The 27,764-nt window shown below is 37.6% G+C and overlaps 1 protein-coding gene across 3 annotated transcripts; it reads right to left on the reverse strand.

The window, feature by feature from the left end:
- Window positions 1–5,188: 5,188 nt before the first annotated feature.
- Window positions 5,189–27,707, reverse strand: GTF3C3 (general transcription factor IIIC subunit 3). 3 transcript variants are annotated; one of them, XM_062578571.1, is made up of 19 exons: window positions 27,570–27,707; window positions 26,213–26,315; window positions 23,636–23,835; window positions 23,069–23,192; window positions 22,375–22,566; window positions 21,722–21,887; window positions 20,528–20,675; window positions 18,653–18,725; window positions 17,529–17,615; window positions 16,332–16,435; window positions 15,470–15,641; window positions 14,793–14,995; window positions 14,088–14,189; window positions 13,017–13,152; window positions 12,138–12,375; window positions 11,578–11,768; window positions 9,787–9,911; window positions 6,893–7,045; window positions 5,189–5,983 (listed from the first exon to the last, which is right to left on the reverse strand). In XM_062578571.1, exons 1-19 carry the CDS (start codon window positions 27,666–27,668, stop codon window positions 5,861–5,863), a joined length of 2,739 nt encoding a protein of 912 aa, XP_062434555.1. In that variant the 5' UTR covers window positions 27,669–27,707; the 3' UTR covers window positions 5,189–5,860. The 3 variants fall into 3 exon arrangements, with proteins under 3 accessions (XP_062434555.1, XP_062434556.1, XP_062434557.1); XM_062578572.1 differs by lacking the exon at window positions 5,189–5,983 and having other exon boundaries at window positions 6,909–7,082; XM_062578573.1 differs by lacking the exons at window positions 5,189–5,983; window positions 6,893–7,045 and having other exon boundaries at window positions 9,792–9,906.
- Window positions 27,708–27,764: the final 57 nt, after the last annotated feature.

Raw genomic sequence — 27,764 nt, forward strand, 5'->3', positions numbered from 1 at the left:
CAGGACTGGCTGCCTCTAATGACAGCTGATATCTGGGTCATGAGAGCACACAGGCCTTGGGCTATTTTAGGAGGATAATAGGAATTCATTAGGTTTGTGACATTGTACCCCACATCCTGTTATCTACATAAGACTCTTAAGAATTAGTGGAATTTATTCCACCTATCCCACTGTGGAATATAACACCAAGGAATGATTCATTGAAGCAAATGAGTTATGTCATAGTAATTTGAGGGTGATCATTATAACACAGAGAGTTTTTGTTCTTGTTCTACTGCCAATCAATCAGCTCAGCTTCATGGCTTACTCTTCTTTCTGGTGTTGTTGAACTCTGATGTCCTCCACAGTGCTGTTTGCCAACTCCTCTGTGATCAATGGTAACATTTATTGCTGTGGGAGCTATACAAGTTATTTTTTAGAAAGTTTGTGTAGTGGGGAGGGAAGTAAGTAAAGTCAGTCTTGCATAGCTCTGGAGCCTGACACGCGCTGGAATTAAGTCATTCCATTCCTCCAGGAATTTGGTCCTAAGCTAGATGACAATAGTCTGGACTAATTTTTAGAGACTTAAACCTCTCTGTTTTGAAGAAAACAGACAGGAACAAGGGCCTGCTAAGCGGACTATTAAAGCTAACTGTTAAGCTAAATCTTTCATTTACCTGCTTGTCATTTAATTTTTGTTGCTGCTTAAAAAAACCAGGCTGATGTGACTGTGAGTTAATTCCAGTAGAGTCAGCTCCTTCAGAGACCATCCAGCATGTGTGCAGCACCTGCATAAATCTGATTAGATGGCTTAAGTTAATCTGTGCATCTTTACCTCCATAGCGCCCTTGGGCAAAGAGCAGTCAAAACTGTAATCGAACTTTGCACGGTATTAACTCAGACTGTAGGGGAGTCACAGGTGAAAAAACTCTCCTGGAGTAGCACTTACCATTTAACACTTCTTTTTTTTTTTTTTTTTTTTAAATGATCAAATATCATGAATGAATACTTACTGATGCTGAAGTAGGTTGTCTAGCAGGACAAACAGCTGTGGTGTTTGCCTATGCAAGAGGACAAGACACTGCAGTGACACTCGTATGAACTGCATGTTGCCAGGGGCTTGCACCAACCACCTCTCTGGCTTCCCTGGGCAGGAACTGTTACCAGCATACCGTATACATGTACGTATATGTACGTGCACGTGTGTGTGTGTGTGTGTGTGTGTGTGTGTCTGTTGGGATGGGTCTTCACGCCTCCCATGTTCTAGAATCCCCTGCTGGCAGAAGGGCAATGTATCTACAGTTGCTTTGTATATTGAAATACAAAGTCTGTGTCTGTGGTTATTAACCTTGGTTTTATATTTGCATAGAGACATTCTGCTCCACGTGCAATACATCCTTTTGCTTCTTTTTTTTAAACATACTTGTTTGGAGATTAGGGTGGAAAACATTAAGATACAATATGTAGTTTATTGTAACTACTGCATGACAGTGCCTATTAGCTTTAGCACTGCCCTAAGCTTTTGGCTATGTTTGCATCAGCGAATAATGCAGCACAGTGAGTCACATGTAGAATTAAATAGCTGGAGTATTGTGCTACATGTTTTGGGTTGGTTTTTACTTCAGATACACTCTAGTCTGATCTTGCCCACTGAATGCTCACTAGCAACCATAGCTGTTCTGGAAGCAGTCTTCCAGTTTGGTTTCATCTGAAAGGAAACGAGTTTCCATGCTCCGAGCCTGCTTTGCAATGTGAACCACAGCAGGGTAAGTGGCAGCAGCCTGGAGACTTCATAAATGCATATTTGATACCTGCTTAAATCCTACTGTAAGTGCCTCCCCCATAGTCTATCCTGTTGCAGTAAATTATACTTCAGGTAACACAGGAATCTGAAAAACTCCAGGATTTAGTGTTTCTATTGGGTGATGCCCAGTCCTAAAGGAAGGCCACCACTTCCTACAGGAAAAATTCATTTTCTTGGCAGACTCGCAAAACTTGATTATGGCCTGCTTACTTTTATGGGTGCTATCAAATTACAGGCATGGCAGCTAGGGCAACCCAGTGGTTTTCAACCCTGACCTTGCAGTTTGAAGAAAACGTTTGAATGAGTTGTTAGTTTTGTGCAAAGACAGCCATAACTATCCAAATTATGAAATTACACTGATCAAGAATAGGACTTCTCTGTGGAACACTATGAATTAGTAGCCCATATCCTTTTGAAAGCCACAAAACAAGCTATTTCTTTTCAAAGGCTTTGCGGGGAGGGGGGGGAGCACTATAAAACTCATTCAAAACATCAGAAGTGTAACGCAGTAGACAAGATCATGTTATTCTTTTCTTTAAGCATTGTGATTTCAAGTAAGTTGTAGTGATTTATCAACTTGCTTGATCTGCAGGATCAAGTTGAGGCCTGTCTACACTGCTAGTGGTTCCACAGTAACTACTTAGTAGTTGCAACACCTCCGTTTGTTAGTCCCATGTTCTGTTATAGTAACATTAGGTGTATTTAAAAAAAATACATATGCAGCATGATCTTGGTTTATTAATGTTAATCTATAGCCTTCAGTGCATGTGGGTGGAGACCAGCTCTCTAAAATTGTTAATGCAGGTATCAGGTAAGTAAAATTAAAAATCTACGATTCAGGTTTTAAGACAATAGATAACTTTATGGGCGGTCTTTCAAATACTTCTTAAGTTAGCGTTTTATGTAAAAATACCTTCTTGGCTATAAATAGCTTACAAAATTATGATTAAATCACGTAATTTGACAATATATACATAATATCTGACTGAAAATGTTACTAATTCTGTTAGTGTGGCCTGGGGAAATATTCCTCTGTTGCTACGAGATTAGCTGACAGGTGAGGCTGGCATCAGTTTATGTATTCTTCCCATCATCTTACCCTCCGTGGTTTATGAAAGCTCTGCCAGAATTGTAACTGCTGAATCTCAGGTCTTTCCTGCCTTGCTATATGTTCCCATGCTACAGTTCAAACAACAGTTGTTTCTGAGACAAGAGGCTTGGGAAAGGTGTTGGGTTCACCCTCCCACAATGTTACATTCCCATGAGCATCACTGAACGAGCTACAGCCAGGTAAGCTTGACTGTGAATCTAGAGTGTGCCAATAATAAATCCCACACAGATGCTCTTACCCCGCGAAATACTTGTATTGTGAACGCTGTCCTGTGTATCCTCCATCCACTGCACAAAGTAAAATGATGAAATGGGCACTGCATGATCACAAAGTTCTAGATTATAACACATTCCTACAATGTTTGTTTTTCCTTTGGCTGAAGTCTTGTCTATCACTCCTGTAACAAGAGGTTACAATATGACAGACTTGTAATGTTGTATAAACATGAAATCTAATGAAAAGATTGCTTCTCTTATACCCTTAAATCCAAGTTGGATATAGCTAAAAGGAAAGTGTAAGTTTTGTCTTTGTTTATAGCTTTTTCTCCCTCAAGAAGCACTTCAGGAAATGTGAGGTAAGTTGCTAGCTTAAGGTAATTTGCATTGCAGCTTCTTTGAGGCAAGTAGTACCATATTTCCAGATGTGCAAAATTATTCAGCATTCAGAATAGTATTTGCTAGCAGTATGCATTTTCCATTCAATACTTAGGTTTAGTTAAATGCAAGTTGCCATTATTTGGTGTTTAAAAAACAATTTAGAACACAGTTAACAAAAATTGAATGCTTTTTCACCCCCTCCTTTTTTGCATAAATGCTAGACTCCTACCTCCTTTGTTTAAAAAGCCACAAAAAACTACTTCATCTCTGATCCCTAATACTGCTAGAATTCTGAAGTAATTAATGGTAATGTTATAGCCTCACTGTTAGCCAGATTTTAAGATAATTCTCAACTCTAACCCTGACCCTCTAAGTAAGTCTCTATTTCTAAAAGCTAGTTCCAGAAAGAAAATAATGCAAAGGGAATTTGTATACTGACCCTTTTACTTTCTTCTCTTTGGTTCTTACATGGAAATAGCTTTAATTTGCTTTAGGTGGTATAACAGTAAGCAGTTAAAAAACCAGACAAAAACAAAAAACCATCCCCACCTTTCGAGTCGCCAGGGGCTCTGGCCCGGCTCTCCCTTACCCTTTCCTCCTGAACTATTCCCAATTGGCAGCGAGCATCAGAAACGTAACACTGCGATGCGTGATGCTTTGCAGCACAGAGCTACTGAAGAGCTTGGACAAGGCTCAGCAGCACAATTCTTAGGGGGCTTAGTGGTCAGGAACAGGGTGCTTAGCCTGCGAGAAGGGAAGAGGTTGCAAGATGTGAAAAGGCAAAAAAGGATTAAGAAAAAGGGCTGAACAGCAGAAATTTAAACCCCAAGATGATGCAACAGTGTATATATATTGGTATGAATGCCATGAGCCCAGCTCCAATTCCCACTGCAAACAGCTGACTGTCAAGTCAAAGAATTGTGACATGCAGCAGATGATGATATAAGAAATAAAGCCAAGGTGACGGAGGCGTTCTTGCCCTTCCTCTGCGGCTACAAATACTCCAGGCTAATACAACTGAAACAGCTATTTAATTTATAGTTCTGCAAGCTTCGCATGGCCTTGTATTTTGCAGTGTTGACAAATACTGTTTCACAGCAAACATGCTGCACTTTTTTCAGAGTTGAAACTTTCTTGGTATTTGTCTCTTACCTCTGCATTCTCACTATGGCCTACTGCTTTGCTACTTCAGTGGACATGCTGTATATTTAATGTTGTTATTTGAGATCTGCTTTGAGATTAAATTCTCTTAGCTTTGAAAATAGTCTAGATCATGCTACATGCCTCAATCGATTGCAATTGTGTGAAATCATTACAGTACAAAAAGGTATTAAAAAGGTAGCAATAATTACTTGTGATACTGCAAGTAAAAGCAAGGCTTGGGAAGTAACAGCGTGGTTTCTATTCAGAATATTACCTTGCTGAAAAATATGTAGCACAAAAAGCTTTTCTATATATCCATATAGTTAAATAATCTTTTTTTTCTGTGATGAAGCACTGCATCTGGCTTCTCCCCAGCTGTGTTGGAAGCAGCCTGCTTCCATTGCTGCATGTTCAGCTGTCAGAAATAGTTAAAAACTCAAACCATTTCCAGTGTATGTTTAACAATAAGCTATATGATAGTATAATTATTAATAATAATTTTTGCTCTAAGCTATTCAATAGGGTACTTGTTTGCCAAGAATGAGTAAACAAAAGTTATTTTTAACCTCAAAATTTTTATTAAACAGTTAAGAAGGACAAGGTCACACTGATTTCACTGAAACAAGGAAAATAAAGAAAGATCTCAATCAACCTTCCTGAAACAGAACAGCTGCTATGAATATGAGCTCCTAGAATAAAATAAATACTTTAAAGATCTTGAAATACTGAGTGCTCCCTTCTCTCAGAGATCAGTATGAGCCCACTTCTTTCTTCTGTGTTACATTAACAATTTTATACTTCACATGGCAGGATGGGGAGCCACCACCAGTGTTTATGGCTTCTTGAATAACCTCACTGGTAGCTAGTTATAATATTGCACTTCTTTCTTTGTAAATCTTTCCTAAAAACACTGGGCTTCAGTTTTTACTGTTTGATTCTTTATACAAGATTGAGTATTAGCTTACAGAGCAATGCATCAAAGGAGAAAGGCAGACCTAATAATAGGCACTCACTCAACTCAAGTATGTCAGCACTGTTCTCAGAACAGCCTGCTGCCGGGCGTGATACACTTCGTGTCAGAAGTAGAAAAAATTCCATACAACTCTGTACAGTAGAAGTCATGTCTCTGACCAGTTGTAGAAAAAAAATTACATAAAACAGGTCTCCCTAGCACTGCAGAATGCAAGAGAGTTGATGCTATCATTTTTCTATCCGCCACAAACTTCATCATACAACTGCGTAAGTATACAACATCTTTCGAGCCATTCTCATGTTTCCACTGCTCTGATAAATAAGTGACAAGTTAAAGGCAGTATCTCTTCGCAAGTCTGTCTGATCAGTTTCTATACCCTGTAAGAAAATTGATTTTAAAAAGTTATCTATATGCAAAGATGGTATTAAACTAAAACATGACTGCTGGTTTAATTGGCATCAAGTAATCTATTCAAAGTTTATACAGGCTTTGAGTTGTATAGAAACAAAAAAATTGTATTCTTTGTGCCCTCCCTCTATAATGAGCTTCTTGTTAGTCACCAAAAATTATATAATTACATACCCAAAACATTAGCTGTAAATGAGGTAGCCAGCTCATAAAACAGGAAAGTGACATCTTAATTTATGTTCGTATGTGACATATTTCTTTCTATAGTCAGACTGTGACTACTGCATGCATCTATTAAGTAAAAAGAAAGATTGCTCTCTAAACTCCCTATCACGTGTTAATGACTGCCATTTTCTTACTTTACTAACTTTGTTTTCTAAATATATTTAATTTTTCTACCAAACCATGCCACAAATAAACAAAAATTTGCTCTCAAACCAGACTTTTAAGTGCAATTAGGATCAACTGATACAGATCTATTACAGAAAAACCGTGACACAGATACATCTACTCAACTTCTTAATCTACTATTGGCTCATAATGTTCCAGCATGCTGTTTTATAGCAATTTAAAAACTGCCAGTTATAGCTTATGGCATGTAGTTTATATTAAATATGCTATATTAAATTCATCTATTTATTCAGGTGAAGTCGTTTAGCAACCTTTTGTTTGACCATATATTAAATCCTTCAAAATATATGATTCTTTGAAAGATCAGGTGATAAGCAGATTCGGGTTTTTAATCACAGAGAATTTCTGTGTGAATTAAAGGAAATTTAAACTACATAGATTTTATGTACTCATTTTATCTATGGTTGAAAAATCACTAACAATGACTTGACTTTATTCTCTGTATGCAACTTATAAAGATACAGTACCTCTAGAACGAGAGGAGGAAGTTCAAGCACTTTCTGGTAATAGTGGATTGCCAGGTGCAGTAATCCCAGCTGGTGAAGGCCACGGCCAAGGTTATAGAAAGATTCTTGACATGGTCCACGCAGGTCCAAATACCGGTGAAGGAAGGAGAATCCCTGTACACACATCATGCACATTGTAAGTGTTCCCCCTCTGAAAGGATGGCAGTAAAATAGACTGGTGAAAAGGTGTTAATTGTTCATTTATTCTTAATTAAAACTTTTGGTCCTTGCTTTCCTACAAACCACGTGCAGGTTAAAGGCAGAAAGAAACAGTCATTCAGCTGCTATGCCACCCTGGATTTTTAAAAAAACCTGCTCTGGGCAGTCAGGTCTCTGGGCAGTCTATCATAGCTAGATATGCGTGTGCATGTACACACATACACGTGCACATGCACGCACGACTAGCTTGTGTTCAGCAGAGCTGCCCATTTTAATGAAGACCATACAGCCAAGGGAAAGGCTAGAGGAAGATTTTATTAAAAAATAATTCTTTAGATTGCTCCCCCCTTAAAAACAAGACAGACAAAATACCTTCGTTCCCTTTCTTCGCTCTTTGCCTTGGATAACAGCAAGAAAATGGTTTAATTCTACAATTTCTTGCTGAACTCCATGAAGCATACTTCAAAGTATAATTTCTGCAAAGTAAGTAAGTTCATTCCTTGCTTGGTCTTCTGCTCCACATACATAAAAATTTACTCCAACACGGTTATAAAGAGACATTACTAGCAGATCATTTTTATAAAGCAGCCAAGAATAAAATCATTAAATAAAAGCATAAAAAAAATCATAAAGCCTAAGTGCCAGGCAAGAGTCCATCTTCTTTAAACCAGCAGATGTTTCACTGCTGAGCCCACGGTAGAATTTGAAAAGGTGCTCAAACCCAGCAATCCCAATGCTATACTTTACTTTTAACAAATTTAAAGTGGAAGAACTCTGTAGGTGTTATTTTGCTTTTATTTTAAATTAAAATATATGGTCATATATTTAAAACAGATGACTGGCAGAATCCTAAGCACATCATAGTCTCCCTGCCAACATTAGAGTACCGCTCCTCCTATGCGTCACCCCGCAACGTGCACAACACAAGCAGAGTGCAACAGGGAGCAGCCTCTGTTCAGGTACCAAGGTTCCAGCAAATATAAGACAGGGCAATGCCTAAAAATAACAGGTCCAGGCACCGGTGGAACAAACTGGCTTCACTCATACATTGACATGCCACAAAGCAAGACACATTTTGTTTCTCAGCAGCAGCATGTCACTGCTTACCGGCTTGGGGTGTTACAGACTGATCATGAATGTTTGCATGATGACATAGGAATGGCTTTAGCGCAGCGCTACCTCGTGAACAGAACAATGGCAGAAAAGGGGGCATAGAGTACTCTTTTAGATCAAAATTCAGCATTTTATTTTACATTCAAGGAGCCCTGTGGGAAACTTAAGAAATTAAGGCAGAAGAGACTAATTCAGAAGGGAAATCTGCGCACGCCACACGCCGCACTCCCCCCCCCGGCGCAGTAATTTACATTTCATTTTGCTATCTCTTTGGAATGTGCCGATTCTGTTGTAAACAGAGGCCTTTCTTTCCAGAGGCAACGTTGGTAATTAGAGACGATGATAGCTCCTTCAACATGAGGGATTAGTTTAGGCACAGATGATGGCTAATCATCATCATAATTTAGGTCACCAGTACGTCATTGTGGCTGAACTATCAAGGAATCAGAATAGGGGCAGGAGAGGATACAAAAATAATACCTAGTGGAGTGAACAAGAAATGAGACAAGAGAAGGCAAGGAACCATATCACCAGAGGGTGACATAAATAGGACATTTTTCAAGTATATTATACAAGGAGAACATAGCAGCCCAGATAAGATAGGCAGACTTATTAGAGAAAGAAGTGGCTAGAAATATTAAAATTAGGCCAAATTTTGCAAGCTCAAAATGCTTTAAAGTTGTATACTGACATAATTCTTCTTCTTTTAAAGTAGCTGAAGACCTACAGCTCTTCTTAAAAAAGAAAAAAATCAGTGAAAGCTCCAATTTTTCAGCAACTTCAGAAATCATGAGCGCCACATTCTGGCAGGTCAGCAGCCACCAGAACTAAAACAAATTTCAAGTCAATGAAAAATACTGATGGAGAGGAAATGATTTCAAAAATCCTTTTAGGGAGTGATCAGCCTGTGGTTTATTGCTGGAACTGGCAGATTTAAAAGGAAAAAAGGAGGAGGGAAAAAAAAAGAGGAGTGGAGAGAGAGAATATAAGAAAGCTTAAAACTGAGGGTAGCTTGAACTGGAGTTTACAAAATCTTTACAATGAAAACTATACATAGGCACCCAAAAAAAGGGGGAAAGAGAAATGGAAGACAGGAAAAAAAAAAAAAAAAAAGCCTTTGAAATCTGGAGTTTATCTAAACTATGCTGTTTGTGAGATATGGCCACTTAGGACATGTGGCAGACTTTCTACTCTACAACACTTTCTGGAAAAGAAATAGCAAGTATAACACAGCATTGGCAGAGGAAAAGGGAGAAAAAATCCAAGCTACAGCCATCTGTGATCAAGACCAGAATTACTAATATTTTCACAAACTCCTAGTAACTGCTAACAAGTCATTCTATAAACACAGTAGAATACGCTACTTTTAAAATAAAGGAGAGAAGATCCTGATGCATATAAATACTGTTCAAAACTATACTCATTTGTATTCATGTTCCTTCAGTTCCCTCTTTTGAAATGCAGTATTAATTACTGCAAGTTATTTAAACTATTTAAAAATGCTGTAGCCGTAACTGTTTATACAATATATAAATCTCAAAAGTCAGGACCCACTATAGGTAAAAATAGCCACATTAACTTACCTGTACTAGAAGAGCATGTCTTTTCAACACATACTTCTGAGAAGCCATGTGGATGAAAGTTAAGCCAATACAAAGACTGTACAGGGGTTCATCTGGGTTTGCTCGGAAGGCTTGCACATACTGTCCTAAAAGCAAATAGTTGAATGAGGATGTTTGTTTTGAAAGCAATCCCTGAGAATTTGGGGAGAGGAGAACTCCAATTATTCAAATTGGAACTATGAACTTGGAAAAGAAAGTGTTTAATATAACTAACTACATCAAAATGTATTCGTGAAAAGGGATTTTGTATTTTCAGCACTCCCTGGATTCTGAAGCAAGAGTATAAGCTGTGATAAAAGAATGTAAGCAGAGAAGAACTGAACACAGAAGGGAAATAAAGTCCTTGCTGGGGTTTACATCCTAAAGGTGTTGAGAATTACTGCTGCAAACAAACATACCTATTTTGAAAGTCCAGTTTCATTATTTTGATTGAACTACCACTGTTTACACCAGCTGCATACGGTTAGTTTTCACTGCCTTAGCCAAAATAATTATGCAGTACATTAGCCATAAACCCTTTGTTGATAAAAATCAGTATTATTCAAAAGCAAGAAAAGGTAAGTGATGTACCAAAAGATTACCTCACTCTGTAGAATCTAGGCCTATATGACCCTTGGTCCATGACTAAGGCTTTTATATAGTACAGTAGTAACTGCTACTAGACTGCTATGGAACATGCATATGTAGACACATTTTTTGATTTTGTTTTTTAATTAAGAGTTCCCCAAACTAATCACTAATGCATGAAGCAGACTGCATATCAGCTACTTATTGCTTCTTTTCAGTGATTATTCATTTGAAGACAAAATAGTAAAAGGTGCTAAGCTCTTCAGTATGATCTTCATGGGCCTCTGAACCTCCCAAAATTTCAGATAGTATTTGAATCATGATCACTGCTTCTGAATAAGCACATCCAGGTTGCTTGAAGAGAAAACATCTTACTGGCTTTTCATAAAAAAAAATTAGTAGAATTAGTTCTAGCAGCACACGCATTTGTATAGTCTTGACATTACAAAATGAGCCTTTTTCGTTAAAATGTCAAGTGATCAGTCATGATCAGTCATTAGACTGAGGATAAGAGTATTCCCTCTGAAGCCAGTAACAAATTTTCACTTCTTTAGAAGCAAGCAGTCACCCTTGATTCCCAAAAGGGACAAGCCATTTTGAGTGTGCAGGTTTAGGGCCTGCAACAGAACACTGCCAAGTCAAGAGAACGCAGCTCTCTGAAATTAGGTCTCCTTTAAACACCATCCAGCCTAGCCCCGACGAATGCAACATTCAAGGTAACTGCTGTGCATGAAACTAAGCCTTTCTTTTGTAGTTACCGTGGCTCAGAGATGGTATGGAAGGCAACCGTGCAGACACCTCACAGCACGACTGTCTCCAGCACATCTCAGTTGCGACAACTTCTTTCAGTCTTATTCTTTATTACCATTAGCCTTTAATTATCTTTAAAAATTGGTTAGAAAATTTAAACTACAAGAAAGGAGTGTTAAAGTTGAAACATGCTTGCCTCATCTTTATTAATGAACTATTGAACAGTGCTTTGATTTGGGAACTAAGTAATTAAAGCACTAAATTAATGCTATGAAGCTGGCTATCATTTTCTGACATATGAAAAAAATATTTTCTTACAACTGTTTTTCTCTAGAGGGGGGAAAAGTCACTCTAAGGATAATTAAGAACGTGAGAAAGTTGATATGAAAGGAATAAAGAAACACTAACAAACTTAGCATTCTCTAATGACATTACCAAGAGCATGCTTGAAACTGCCAGATACAAATGCATTATGCCCATTTAGGACACACAGCGCATGATTATCGGGATTTTTCAGCATTAATCGGAGACAAAAGCGATGGTGACGGACATCCTGAGACTGCATAGTGACTTGATTGAAGATGTTCCAGAGCTGAGGTTTATTGACATTTTCCATTACCATTATTCTACAGAACGGAAAACACACAAGAATTGAGTAAATACTACACAGTAAACATTACATCTGCGATAGAACTTCAGTCTGGAGAAACTTAAAATGAAGGACATTCAAACTGCCAATGGCAGATCAGTGACTGAGGCAAAGTTTATAGTGAAATGCAAAACAAATGGTTCTGGCCAAGTGAAATAACCCACTGCATTACACTTTTTGGAATCAAAAGCTACCACAAAACCCTTTCAGTTTAAATGGGCTTATTTCTTTTAGGGAAATCTGGAAAGCATCAGTCTGCCTCTTTTAAAAATATTTTCAGCAGTTGAGCTACAGCCTCAGTGGAAATAATTACACAAGAAATTGTTCTACTTTCTCAACTCCCCACCTGATATAATTGTAAGCTTTTCTGAAGTTCTTGTCCAGAATCGCAGCCGAAAGCCCAAAGTATTCCAGCTCCTTGCGTTTTTGCCTATCATCATAAAACGAATAATATTCCAGTGAGGAATCCACAAGTAGCTCTGCTTCCTTGTACCGGGACAGGTCACACAAGGAATATATAGCCTTCAGGAGGAGGTTCCACCAATCATCTTTTGTCAGAACACTTGTGAGAACAGCAAAAATTGCTGAAAAAGAAGTCAGTAAATTGAGAAAATTAAAAACAAAAGAGCTAAACTCTAAAAAAAAAAAAATTGAACAGGTGCATATGTCAAGCTGATCTCTTCAAAAATACATGAGCATTAACAGGTAAGATAAAGTTTGTTTGTTTGTTTGTTTTAAGAGAACAGTTTAATTGCAGTTTGTAAAATTGCAGGAAAAAAAAAACAATGAAAACTTGGGAAGAACTGACAAGAAGTGCACATAGTTAAAGTTATAAAAATACTACAAGTACTCATAACACACCAAATGGTGCTTAAGAATTGCAACCTGGTCCAAACAAATTTGGACCAAAGTCACAACACTTAAAACATGTATTTCTACTATACCATAAAGTTGCTTATCTGATATTTGCTCTAAGGGAAATACTGCACCAGATGATCTCCAAAGGTCAAATTAAGTATTCTTTGATTCTAATTGTTTTTTCCTGAGTGGGGATATTTCCCTTAGGTTATATTTTCTTCATTCTTGCTGCCTTCCCTGCCCTGTAAATAAAGCAATGTTAACATGAACTGCATAGATTTAGTATGCAAAATAGCAATGTTTTTGTTTTGTTTTTCAGAACTAAGGAGTTAAAATTGTTGCTTTCTTTTTAATAAACATTTGTTACCTTTGGCATCACAATTTGCTGTCTCTTGGTCGTCATTATCAGAAATTTTATCCCTTGACACCTTAATCAGATAGAGGTGTCTCTCTCCAGATTTGGAGCTAGATATCAAGCACACCTGAGCTCTGCTCATTGCTACCTAAAAACAAATTTAAGGGCAGCATTTCAGATTACACAAATACATCCTAGAACATAGACAGCTTTATAAGCAATCCATCTGGCTCAAGTTGCATTCCAAAACAGTCTGCAACTTGGAAATACAATGAGGTAAAAACGTGAGAGAAGACATTCACCCACAGGTATTCCCTCTCCATTGTTTCACGCTCCAGTGCAAACCGGGCTATGCAAAAGGAAGACACAAACTCTCTAAAAAACTTAAAGACTTTTCCTGGGATTGGAATTTCCTTGTCAAATCAAAAGTATGTGCATATACACGTAACAAGAATGACGCTTTCATGCCAGTATCATTTATAGAAATAGATGGATAGTCAGTTACCCAAACAGTGTAACAGAGGCTGTCTTAACCTGTAACCAGATGGATAAACTGGAAATCTAAATAGTCCCCTCCCGACAAAAAGAGCCCAAACCAATTAACATAAAACAACCATCAGCACCACTGTATTTACTGTCTGAAGAAGCTAATGTTTATTTGCTTGTCTTATAACAAGAAAAGATAAAACCAGCAACCTTATTTAAATAAAAATAATTTAAAAGAGATTTGTTGAAATACAACTTTATTTACATAAAAGTAAGTTTTAAGAAAGCGCTATGCTACTACAAAAAATGTAGAGAAACAGCTTAGTATTCTACATTAAGAAACAGGAAAAAAAGAATTGAAATGGCCATATCAAAAATTATACTCAGAAATGATGCTCTGTTTTGAACACTGCAGACATATACACCAGTATTACAGGTCCCTAGTATTAATAAGCTCACTGCAGGTTTTTTATCTAATAAAACTATGAAACTATTTATATATTGAAAACATTAGTTTTCTTGACAAGTTTGTTCTTTATTTTATACTAACTCGTAGCTGTCCAGTATGTTAAAGCATAGCTGAAAAGATTAGCTTACCTTCAACAGCATTGCCAGCATCGTGAGTAAAGTATCTACGTAACCGTACATTTTACCTTGGGAATACAACAGAGTTGAACGGTGGAGCAGTAACTTTAATTCCTAGGCAATATTAAACATGGTTATTTAACCACTTGCACAAAGAGCAAGCTTATAAAATAAACACAATTTTAACTCAACACAGTACAGACAAGGCTGTAAAAATTTCTAGGAAGTTTTAACAATCTCAGCAGCAGCATATGAGACTGTCATGAACTTCCCTGCAGTAGTTATTGTTTTATACTCTTGAATTTCAGAGAGCCCCTGCACAGCTCTTACCACAGTGAAGGCACTTCTAGAAAGTGGATAATGGAGCCTCTCCTATGCCATCAGTTACAACCAGCAGAAGCCAAACAACACAGCTGGTATGTAGCAATTACTGATCAATGTGATGTACAGTGACTGGTGTCAAGACCAGTTCTCAGTAGCCAAGAAGCTGCACATCACACGAAGTAATCAAATGGGACAGTGGAAATACCGATAAGAACGGTCAGGGAGAAAGAGCCTTGAGGAACCACCTCTGGCACTCAGTAACAAATCCTTCACTGTACTCCTACGGCTCACCAAATCTCAGTCTCTGGTCCTATACAGTTGGCATCTTTTACCACCATCACAGTTCAGAAGAACAGCATATCCTAATTTGGAAGCACAGAATATCTCACCCACCTGCTGAGCAGCGTTAGCATCCTGAGCCAGTGTATCTGGATCATACATTGGTTCTAGAGCCTCTAGAGCTTTTTCAGGCCGGCCCAGCTGCTGCTGAAGCGTTGAAAGTGAGATTCTTGCATCCAAATGCAATGGAGCAAGATCAACAACTTTGGCATAGCTCTCTGCAGCACGCTCCATGTGTCCCAAAGCCTTCAGGCACTCTGGAAATACCATGCACAGCACAATATGCTTAAATGGCAGAAATAAGAGATTAGAAAGCTAGCAAAATAGTTCGCATCTTAAATGTTTCAGATAGTCTTCTAGTAAAAGCCACCCAAATCATGTATTAACAAATTCATAGTATTCAGAAGCATGCACTCATGCATCTATAGCGTCACTTAAGCAAAGCATTATCAGTTGACGCAGAACAGAATGCAGAATAAATGCTGTTCACTTAAACAAAAATTAAGCATTTTTAGCTGAAGTAAGTTTCAATCTTCATGAAAGACAACAAAATCCTCCAAGACAGGGTTGTCATAACACACTCCCAAGTGTAGTTTGGCAAATACTAATTCTCATTTGATATGTGTATTGAACATTCCACTGATCTTAACTAACAGGAGGTGGGAATGCTCAGCACTGTGCCACTGTATCATCTCTCAGGCCACGTGTTCAGCACTCCTGCTCCTTCTTACCTGCGTGCCGAAGCCAGACAACAGCCAAGTTGTATCGTTCAGAACAGACAAGGGCACTCAAGAGAGGCAGTGCTGAGTTGTATTCTCCAACATCCAGAAATGCCTCTGCAACATCCAGATACAAGTCACCCATCTCTTCTGGATTTTGTTCCACGAGAGTGGTCAGAAGAGGCTTAAAAAAAAAAAAAAAAAAAAATCTGGCCATGCACACACAGTTACAGTACTAACATTTCTTTAAGATCTGATTAGTGGAAGTTACGATTTTTATTCTTTTTACATTCTGAACTACACATTCTTTATTTAAAATGACAGTTTAAAAGTGAAAAATAGAGATCTGAATTTCAGAATTCCTGAAAAAGTATTGTTAGTCACATTTCACATCCTCTTCAAGCCCAAGGGGTGAAAGTGCCCCTCAGTGAGGAGCATAAGAAATAATTTTAATAAAGAACAGTTTTTAAAGTTAGCAACTTCAGGGCTTAAAAGCAAAGATGTGTTCTTCAGTGTTCAAGAATAAACACAGATACATGCAATACGGTCCTGGGCCTGTCACAGCACACAGGCTGTGATTTACTGTGCTAATACTTCCACTGGAGGGGTAATTTATCTAGCTGATTAGTTAATATTTATAAAGAATAGTATTTCCACTATTGGAAACTCCACAGCCAATCTCACTCCATCATGACCGTGAAATAAATGCTAACAAAAGAGGTTCACTATGTCTCTGTCTGCGAGAGGGGAGGAAGCAGTAACTTCCCCAGCCCTCTCAAAGACCTCAGTCAGATCTTCAGTAACTTGAAGATAGGAAAAATTACTTGCTTGTTAATTAGAACTTCCCTCAACTTACATATTGGTCTCTACTTACATTGAGTGGCTCTAGGATGTTCAAGTGAACCAAGCACACCATCAGCTTGACCATAATGTCTATTGGAACCCCCTCAGGTATGCAGCAGCTAACTTTCTCCACAGCTGTGAGAGAAAAAAATTCTTTCTGAACCCACAGGCTTTAACAAGGACTTCACGGAGCTCCACAACCTCTCTAGGCCATATTGGCTCCACAGAAATTATCCCACACTCATCAACTCCTGCAAACATTGGTGCAGGCACCACCTCTCCCCTTCTGTTACTTCTTCCCTGATAGCTGAAGCAAATTCCTACTTTCTGTGACTCTAATCATCTCACCCAAAATACTGAGCACTGTCAGTCTGCATTGATATCAACTGCAGGATCCTGTAGGATGTGCTCAGAGCACCTCTGTCTTGAGAGGTGCTTGTTTCACAAAGCTTTCCTTCACCAATTCAAGCACCTATACCCTCTTTTCCTTACTTTCTCAAGGAAATATCCTGTACTAAGCTATTTGTCCTCATTAAACAAGTCCTATGTATCAGGGATCTGCCTCTATACATTGTAAAATGCACATAATATAGAGTATAACATCTCACCTGACTGCATTCCTTCTAGGTGTTAACACAACCATGCTACATAAGACAAAGTAGCTGCCCAAGATAATGTTACCATACTAAAGGTCACACAACAAAACCTCATTATCATATTTCCGGCATATTCAGTCAATGAACCTCCATAAGTACCCTGTTAAAAGTTTTGCCTCACCTTAATTCTTCCACTAGACATTCACAGGTTTCTCAGGTTATAACAACTATCCTTTGATTTCTAACATACAGTTTCATTATTATCTTCCAAATCAACATCCAATTATTGCAGATCACAATGCAAATTAATTCCTCATTCTCTGAAGATCTTAATGGTAAGCACGATAGTAACTATGCAACTGCTATTAAGTTTTTACAAACCATTAGAAAAATGAAAAATTATCATTGCAGAGTGGTTAAGTCCTTGGAAGACGCTTTTGACTTCAGTAGTGGCCTACGTTAAAAGCAGTAAGTTCTGAGTAAGGCAGATTGCGCACAAGGAATCTTTCTGGATCAATCTCCATTTCTCTGCTCATAGAAATTGTTCCTGACTTTCGTATGATTGCAACCTAACTTCTGAACATATGATCCATTCACAGACTTGCATTAAATTCTGAAATTAGACTACTTACCTGTAGCATTGGATTCAGTAGCTGAATGATCTTGGCAGTCATCTACCGCTTCCTGGTCTTCCTGAGCTTCAGTCACTGCTTCTGTGTCTTTTTAAATAGAAACAAGTTAGTCTCAGTAACACCAACTAAGCCAAGAGTTATTTGATTTTGAATCCATACCTGATTAACAGCTTACGGTTGTAAAAAAAATGAAAACTGGACATTATTTCGAAGTACTGTAGACTAGAAAGCACTTAAAATTATAAAGCAGCAGTGGGTAGGGGGAAAAATAAGCTTCAGGGTACTACAAAAAGCTTGTCTTAATAAATGACATATCTCAGATAACTTGACAAGACTGTGTGCTTTAATTTCTAGATTTGGAATAGTTTTACTCCTTATAAATAATTTCCTAAAAGTCTCTGTCAGGACAGCTTTTTGCACCACATTCACTGCTCATTTACAATTCACTTGTTCCATTAGAGCAAAGAGTCAACAGAATTGTCTTGTAACTACAAGGGGTTTGGACTTGAAATTGGCTGCAACAATTGACTAGTTTAATCATAGAACAGACTGCCTGTTTAAAAAGTTGGCATGCTGTGATCATTCTACAGCCCATCAAACAGAAGCACTTTCAGACCTGATCAATGACTTTCGTGAAGCAAATTGCCCTAAGAAGGCCTATTTTCTGCAAGCCAGATACAAGCTAATATCCCTTGACTTGCATACACCAAAACATTTAAATTTGTAGTAACAGAAGTAGGACTTACAAAAAATAGCAGTCTTGGGTCAAAGTTGATATTCTTGACTACAGATGCCACTCAGCTTATAATATTTTTTTTCCCAGAAGCTATTTAGCTGTATGAAATAAATGGCCTGCTGTGAATACTCAGTGAAATGTTTAGAACTTTAAAAGGCCTCCAATTGTCTAGAGAGCAGTCCCTGTCCTTCATGAGTCACCAGGGCTAACTGGACACCAGATAACATCTTACAGAAAGCTGATGTCATGCCATGTAACTCATTAAAACTCTGAAGATTTTCCAAACAGAAAATTCTGTCAAAACACCCAAGAATTAAAAAACTAAAGTAAGATTTATTCAATATTATATGAACAGTAGGGTCCTACTAGCCACTTGTTAACTATTTACCTTTTTTCTCCTCAGCAGGACCTTTTTCTGATACTTTCTTTTCAAGTACAATTCCTGCAAAATCTGTGATAACCTTAATGGGGAGAGAGGAAAAAAAAAACAAAAAACAAAAAACAAAAAACAAATACAGAAGAGTAACTTAGATCATTTCGAATACTTAAAAGGATATACGGGGGAACCTGCTCATATGGCAGTTGTCTTGGACAGGATTTCACAAAAGACATTGGGGAAAAAAAAATGCATAAGCTGCATTTGTTTCCTATGGGGTTAGTTGACAAATACTACCCCAGAGTTTGAGCATCGCATGTCTTTGTCCTTTTTTCAGGAATATTTAGATGATCAAACAAGCATCTCTTCAGCTAAATACAACAGTTATTTTCATCATAACTGGAGAAAGTATTTAACTTTTTAAACTTCTTAGACTGCCTTTTAGTAGGTGGAAAAGGCAAGCAAAGCACTAGTGAATAGTTACATTCTCCACAGATCTTTCCAAAGTGTGCCAACGACTCCAGTAAGTTTCTTAGGTAAATACAGTTTTGCAAGGAAGCTGCATGGTCTGTTTCAGTTAAAAAGGACTATATACACTCAGATATTTTACCTTAGTCATACTCCAGGACCTCATTAGAACGAATACTATTCAGCAGAGCAATTAATACAAAATAAAATCAAATTTAAAAAAAAAAAATCAAAGAGAAAACTCGAAAAGCATTTGCCAGCTGGGAGAAGGAAGAATACACCACTGTAAAGGACTGTTGGTCTAAGACTCAATGATGTCTGGTATTTTTGTCCGTGAATTGGAAACTAAGTATTTAAATCATTTCTATTGCCAAAGCAGAGCAATAAATAAACACAGAGCAAGCGACACTCAGAATAAAACAGAAGACTGAAATAAAGTAATTAACAGCTCTGTTTACTAGCTTAAATAGAGACTTAACTATCTAGGAAGAAGAAACACAATCACAGGAATAGAACTGAGGAGAATCACCAAGAAGAAGTAATGGGGACAGTTCTACCTCCAAGTACTGCATTAGCAAACCTGGTATCTGAGTATTACGCACATAGAATTGGCGATTTGATTTTTAAAAAGGAAGAGGTGCAGAGAAGAGTTATAGAAATTGTCTTCAGGCTAAAGGTGCTTTACACTGACAGGACCAGATCTAAATGAAATCTTGAGAAGAGGGTAGGAAAAAAACAAAAAAGTTGCTTAATATCAGCAAATAAGAACCTTCACAAAGAGAAAGTCTAAGCCATTAGTGTCTCTTCAATCTAACTGGGAAAGATGTAATAATGGTCAGATGTTAAATATATTTCTCTCAAAGCTAGACTAAATCAGCTGAGAAAAACTGCCTCAAAAGTGAAGGCAATTTACCACTGGTAGAAACTCGGAACAGACAAGCAATCTTCTCCAATTCCTGAGATCTTAGATTCAGGATATACTGTCTTTTTGAAAGGTGTGTTTGATGTTTAAAGCCTAAATTATTAGTCTTAATGAAAGCAAGCCAGGTAAAGCATAAAAATCTCTTTCTGAACCATCAGACTGTGCAGTCTCATCCTCTTAATGTTCACCTCAGCAAACTCCCTTTGCTGGTGGTACAGCAATGACACAGACCCAACTCTGGCTACTTAGATCACGGCAATGGTTGAGGAGGAGAGAAAGGACCTCAAAACTTTCCATTTGGCACAGCACATATCCCCAGTTTATTAAATCAAGCTTTTAATTTCAATGCTAGTTACTACAAAACTAGTAGAACGTAGTTGTATCTGATCAGCTCTATTGCTATCGAAACACAACTACTTAAGCGCTACAGGAATATAAACTGCTCATCTTGATGGGCAAAGAGGTTCTGAACACTATATACAAATTAGTTCTCATACCGCCAATGCTTTGTCATACTGTTTGGAAGAAATATATAGTTCAGCTGCTATATTAACATCTTCCATGGAGACGAGGCTCTGGTGTTTATTAAAGGCTTCTTCTATTATCTCAATAGCAGAGGTAACGTCATTGGCTTCATAATAACTCCTATAAAACATAGTCAGGAAATACTTATTATCTGAAATAACTGATAATTTGTTCTTTGAATGCCTGCAAAGAGATTTTCATATTCTTGTTTTTCTTTGCATATTAGCAAACGTTTTTATTAAAAATAACAGATTACAGAGACAGCAAGTTTTTTTAAACATAACTTGTGATAATTTTTATACATTTCAAATTACCACCATTATTTTTCCCCTACATGGGGGCACATTACCAGCTTTTCATTACAATATCCACCATCTTCTCCATCCTAAATTTCAATGGTGTATTCGATTAACCTGGTTTCAGAAAAACCCTAATAATAGTATTGTTAAAATACAACTCTTTGCATTTTTTGCAGCATCTTGCAACTAAGAACACCAACAGGCTTAACACTGCCCTAGAAACAACTTTCTACAAATTATGCATGAGATAGTAAAAACTACAATAAGAGAGCTACATGCTTTAAGCATAAGCCTCCTCTGTTTGAGGCAAGATTCTATGACTTGATCTGCTTTTACCAGCAGAAATGATTAGGGAGCAGATTTGTATTTCCTCCATGAATGAATCACAATATGAAATACAAACTGTCAAACAAAAAATTAAGTGGCTTAATTGTGCTATTATACAAGCATGTTAAACCCTTAGCTTTTCCACAAAGCAAGCAGAGGTGACTGTGCAAACAAGAACAGATCTGTTGGCAAAAAGATTTCAGGTTTTCAGTGATATTATGCAGAAATAAAAACGTATTACAGTTGTAAACAATTTTACGTTACGGGTATTTTTTTCAATAATCAGCATTCACATTTTATTTTCTTACTCTAAGAGAATACAAGACAATGCATCAACCCTGGATAATTCCCACAAGGCTTTGGAAGGGTTGCGATAGTTGGAGGTGCACGCCTATGCATGTGTGTGGGTCACCCCCAGCAAAAAGTCTGCAGTCCTTGATTTCAGCTACATAGATGGCCTAAATCAGCTCCAAAGTTATTAGCATCAATTTTTGAGAAACTCTAGAAAACTGAATCACACTATGCGTAAGTCTAACTTACTTTGCCATGTCTCTAGCCAACTGCATGAAGCGCTCTCCATCAGAGGGAGACAGGAGATTCAAGATACGCCTGTAGCCATCCATAGCCATCTTATGCTCCCCCAGCTGTTCATACAAGCTTGATCTTTCCCACAGATACCGCACATTGGTTGCATCATACTTCAGAGCTGAAAAACAAGGAAAAGCATATTAGTAAGTTAGTTTAGGATTCTGTATCCACCTGCCTGACTACCCAACCACCAAAGTCCTAGCAACATCAGAGTTTTCTCAGGAGACATAAAACTTAACAGGAAAAAGCGGTATTTACATCCTGAAAGCAGCAACCCAGACTGCAACATACATATGCTATCGGTGAAATACATTCAACTAAGATCCTCTTCTTCCCCCAAAACATAGCATACATATAACTTGCTCACTGACAGAATATTAATGGACAAGTTATTACATCACAAGCTTTTCATAGGACAAGAATATTCTATATTAAAGATCCATTACTGAAATAACAAAATCTGGACAAGAGGTACTAAGGTCTGGGCAAGCTGCAGCAAACTAAATTAGAAAACAAAAAAACAACAACAAAAAAGGAAGTGATTGCTATTACGATACTAGCAACTAACATAGATATTTAAAATATTAAAATAGTTGCTACATTACCTTTTGTGTAGCAAAAAATAGCTTGTTTAATATTGTCCTGTTCTAGTGACATTTCTGCTAATCTAACCCATTCTTCAGTGTCACTAGGATTTAAGTGAGCTGCAATCAGTTCAAACTGTAATGACTTCTCCATATCACCCTGATCTTCATAGATCATGGCAAGAGTCGAAAACGGCTCGTGAGCAAGAGGAGCTATTAAAAACAAAAAGAACGATTAAGAATTATTATTTTAAAAACAACTTGAAAGCAAATAATTTGTCTTTCATTAGAATTATATGAAACGAATAACTCTTAAAAAAAATCTGCTAAAATTCAAGTCAAGCTTCTAGTTCCTTTTTATACACAAATAAACAAGCTGATCAAACCTAATCACAAACATTTATAGCATTTTATCCACATTAGAGGTTAAGCTGATAGACATTTATACTTTAATTTTACAAAGACAATAGAAATAAACTGTGTGAAGCTAAGCAAGGGCCCCAACCTTTGCAGAATTAGAGTGCCAGGCTTTTTTCTTTAGATGCAAAACTAAAAAGGGAATACACTGAACATATTGTTACTTCCACCCTACATACACAATGACATTCCTTGTACTGAAGGTTTTTATCATCAGTGAAGCCACATTGAGCTTCCTGGTGTACACAGCAATTTCATCTCATTCTTAAAACAAAAGATTCTTAGCATTCTAAAATACCTTGTCTAATAATTTCCATGCACATTAGAATAGCCTCCTCACGCTCTCCTCGAGCAAACCTGATATTGGCTTCTCCCATTAGACCCCTCAAGGCACGAGGGAGTTTGCTGCGAGGTCTTTTCTCCTAAATTAAAAAAAGGATAATATTTTCACTGATGCTTGAGTTGTGCCTGAATTCAAAAAATATCAATCACACGTGTCTTTACATGGTCTAACAACAAATTATTTCAGTACTTCTGATACTAAAAGAACTGAAATATTTGCTAATTTTCATAACTAACAGAGTAACACTGATATCTAGAATAAATAAAATCTAGACATTGAAAAACTCACTTTGTTATTTAAGCTATATACTACGAACACGAAAAATTTTCAAATGGTGATTTGCAGTAATTTTCTAAAAAGCAAAGACACAGGAAACCAACTTAAGCAAAAATATTGTACACAGAATTATTGTCAGGCAAGTTTCTCAGCAAGTAGCTAAAACCATACAAATTGCTACTTATTTACTATGCTTCAGTATATACAAAGAAGTTACATGAAGGTTCTGTAAGTTCAAATACTTGCTTTCATCATTTTCTTGGTCTCTCGATTAAGTACCATCTCCAACACAAAAACATCTCCAGCCGTAGGTTGCTCAGGGGTTTCTTCTTCTTCCTCCTCTTCCTCCTCCTCTTCTTCCTCCTCCTCATCCTCCTCCTCATTTTCCCCAAGCATGGATGCAAAGACACGATGGACGGATTTGCTGACACCATCTGAAGTCTCTCCTGGTTGAAAAAGAAGCAGAAGAGGTTTGCAATATAATCATGAGTACATACTATTTTATCAGGACAAGTGCTGAGTAAAGGAGTTCTGCATAATTAGCAGCCCACTTGAAACGGCTATTCTTTAAGAAAAAGGCCTGTAGAAATGCAGAAGAGCTTTTAACAATCTCTTTGGCATTAAAGCTCTGTGCTATTCATCAGCAATGCTTAGCATCTCCTAGGCTCTAACATTTTTTGGATATTTGAAATGAGAGCAGGGAACAACACACTGAATGAAACAAGTTTATTCAACATTTTTCCCCTCAATCCACACAAGAGGTGTATTAAGCAATTTTCAGCCACTAAACTACCTAGATGGAATAAAGCTTTTCAGCTGAAGAAGCTAAGTGAATAGATAATTATACTGAACAATAAAGTAGCAACCAATTTTAGAAGTAATTTAAAACAAGATCTTGTAACCACTCTATCCAAGATAGTAAGTACCTTCCAAGGTACTGCATTACAGTTACTAATTGCATTTACAGGTACTAATAAGTACCTGTAAATGCGAAATCCAGATTATTAACATTTCTCAAAAAAACCCGAAGTTTAAGAATATGATGCTATCTGCCCAAATTAAATATGCTTAAAATATTAAAAACTTTAACAATTTCAAAGTTTTTTAATTACAACTTTTCATTACTAACTTAAGCCAGATTTATAACTGCCCACAAGTGCACTTTCACGGAAAAAGGACTAAACCCCACCATTTTTAAAAGGTACCACTTCATCTACTAGACACCAAAGTATGCAGTGTTGAAAGGTTTCAATTGGGGGATTAGCCAACTGAAGTTTTGATAGAGGTAGACCCACAATATAAAGTTGGGACTGAAAAACAGATCTGTCTATCAGGTATTTTTATGCCAGCATACTCCTGTACAAGAGGGTCTTGCTATTACATCACAGTTAATGTGTTTGAAAGCCTTTAAAAAAACTGGTTGTTTCCATTCTGACTTAAATATATTAAGTATCTATAGGAAAAAGAAAAAAGAGAGTCTGGTTCTAATGGTAGCTCTTTAAATAACAATAAATGTTATCCAGGCTTCCTGGGTTCTAAAGGCTGCTCTTGACATTTTTGTGTTCTCTGTAATTAGTTCAGAAATAACACTATTGCATAAGTGTATTAGGATACGTTTTTTTTTTCTTACATAAATATTGTGTGCATTAAAAAAATGTATAATGGAACAATTAGAATATAGAGTAGAAGACAGCAGCTTGGAAGTATTTCAGAAACATCAGCAAAAAGAAGGGGTCAGTATGGAAACTAAGAGATCTACCTCCAACAAGATTGCTGGTGTTCACTTACTGTATTTCTAGGATGAGTTCTGGCCACACTTTTGGAATGGAGGTATCAGTGAGACATGTTTTATGTGAGGCAATTCAAAGGTTGGGGGTTTTTTTGATACTTGAAAGAAAAGACACTGGAGAATGATGAGAATCTGCAGTAAAATTAGTAAGAGGAGTCCAAGAACCAACACCAAGAGATCAAAAATTGCAGTTTGCCATTTCATAGTATTGGCAATTCCATGAGAATATGGGGAGGACATGGAGTACAGCTTTTAAAAAGACATTTGAAACAGGCTGCAGTACTCTAAGTTCAAAGCTCAATTCCAGAACTCAAGGCCCTGGTACAGACTAAATAAGCAAAGAAGTGCTTTTCCTACCCTTCCTGCAAGTACAGAAAAGAAGTTGAGGTTATTTTGGCAAGGGATTTGAAGGAGATATTACCACTCCAGGAACCGCATAAAGAAAGCCAGCCAAAGAGAAAAAGGAAAGAAAATACTCTAGAATCTCTAAACAGGTCAAAGGATTGGGGGGGAGGAGGCGGGAAGCAGGCAGCTCATAGCTCATTATACATATTTTCTTTCACTTTAGATGAAAGTAGCAGAAGATAATACTCATATAGTAGAATCAGATATTATGAAAAACCTGAAAGCTCAGCCAGGAAGACTAGCAAAGAGATGAAGAGGGGAAAAGCACAACAAAACACCCCTAGAAGAACCTGAGACAACTTAAAAACCTCAAAATGTATTTGTAACTGTAGAGAGAGCCAAAAACAGAGACCAAACGATTGAGATGTCAGGAGTGGAACACATGGGAGAGTCTTCCAGAAAAAGGTGACTGTGACTGTCTAAATCCTGCCCTTTAAAGGCACTGAACAAAATGAAAGCATTGATATGAATCAAAATATTAAACAAAGATGGACATTCTAATAATGTGTTTCAATATCCATAAGCTCAAAGCAGCAGCCAGGTATTTATACAAATTCAAGTCAAAGAGCATGTGCTTAAAATGATCTTTTAGAAATGTTTTCCATTAAAATTATCCTGTTAAAATTTACCGTCCGTTTCATCCTGACTTTGGGATTTCCCAGATCCTTTTCCAGATGAAGATGGAGCATCTATGTCTTCTGTGTTTTCCTCAGCAGATGCATTTTCTCCATCCTACACACACCAATAATGTTAGTTATAAGCTTTGCAGTATCAGTCATCACATTTTCCTGATTTTTACAATTGTCATTTAGACTACAAGTTTCCAACTTTTGCACTGCTAGTGAAACAGATGGAAAAAACACTATATTTTTAAATTCACAAGAAACAACATTATTTAGATGTTTATAATCAAAGTGAAGTGATTCAGAAGCTGACTATTCACACTTGTTCTGATCAAAGCAGTGAGTTCGTTGCTCATTTGACACTACAGTGAAGTAAGATGACACGGTTGATTAAACATGTTACAAATGCTTTCAGGAGCCTGCCTTTTTTAAACATGAAGTGAAATATCAAAATAACGCTTCCGAATGCAGTAAGAAGGTTGCCCTGAAAAATCCCTTTTCCTTTCATGATGGCCAAGTTCTGCTGAACTCTCTCTTTGAAAGTTAAGAAACACAGAAATTAAGTCATATTCCGACAAGAAGACGGCAAAGTTAACTACCACTCTCCCTTCAGTCAAACATAGAAAATTCCTCCTAGAATTGTAGTTTCATCTGCATACTTTTAAGCACAAAGCCATGTCTCTCTCTACTCCTGCCAAGAAATCTCAGTGACTGCTAAAAGGGGTCATACTAGATCTCTTCCTCTGATCACACTCAGGATGGTGGGGAAGCAGTAGTGACATACACAAGATGACTTTATACTAAAACCTGTTTCAGTTCATTCCTCCAGTCTAACCCAGAAGAATGTAATAAGGGTGCCTGCAGGTAACTCCTGCTAGCTCCAGGGAGGCAAGCTACACTAGCACAAACTAAAATACCGTATTCTCCGTTTTTCAGAGGTTTCGAATTCTCCTGAATAACATGTCCCACCAGAACCTAACAACTTTTAAAAATTATTTTCTTGGCTTTTTTTTTAATAGAAATTAATAATTACGTAGACAGATGTAATTAAAAATGAAGCACAGCAGCATTTAACAAAAATCTATGCAACTAAAAGTGAGCAAGCCACACAATTCCTTAAGTGACCTGCATCTTGCCAAATGCTCTGATGTAGGTGAAATACTAAAAAACCTGCAGTCTGACTCATCCGTAGTATGAGTCTAACTGCTAACAGAAAAGACAGCGGATTTACTGACACGTCTCCGTCCTAAAAGGCGAAGTTTCACCCGCAGGAGCTATAATCTGGAGCTTAAGGAGGGAGGCAAAACTCCTTCTCCTCCGAGGCCCGTGTCCCGCCGGGCGGGGCAGGCCGGGGCAGACGCACCTTCTCGTGGCTCTTGCGCTCCTCCCGCCGCCGCTCGAACTCCTCGAAGGAGATCTTGCCCTCCAGGTAGTCGATCAGCTCGGGGCTGAAGCCCGACATCGCGCCAGCACGCCCCAGGTACAGCCACAGCAAACGGAAGGGGACTCGTTCGGTGAAGGACCCGAGTCCCTCCCGTAATCGCGCCCCGGCGCGCCC

Source organism: Rhea pennata, chromosome 6 (assembly GCF_028389875.1).
Source record: "Rhea pennata isolate bPtePen1 chromosome 6, bPtePen1.pri, whole genome shotgun sequence".
Lineage (NCBI taxonomy): Eukaryota > Metazoa > Chordata > Aves > Rheiformes > Rheidae > Rhea > Rhea pennata.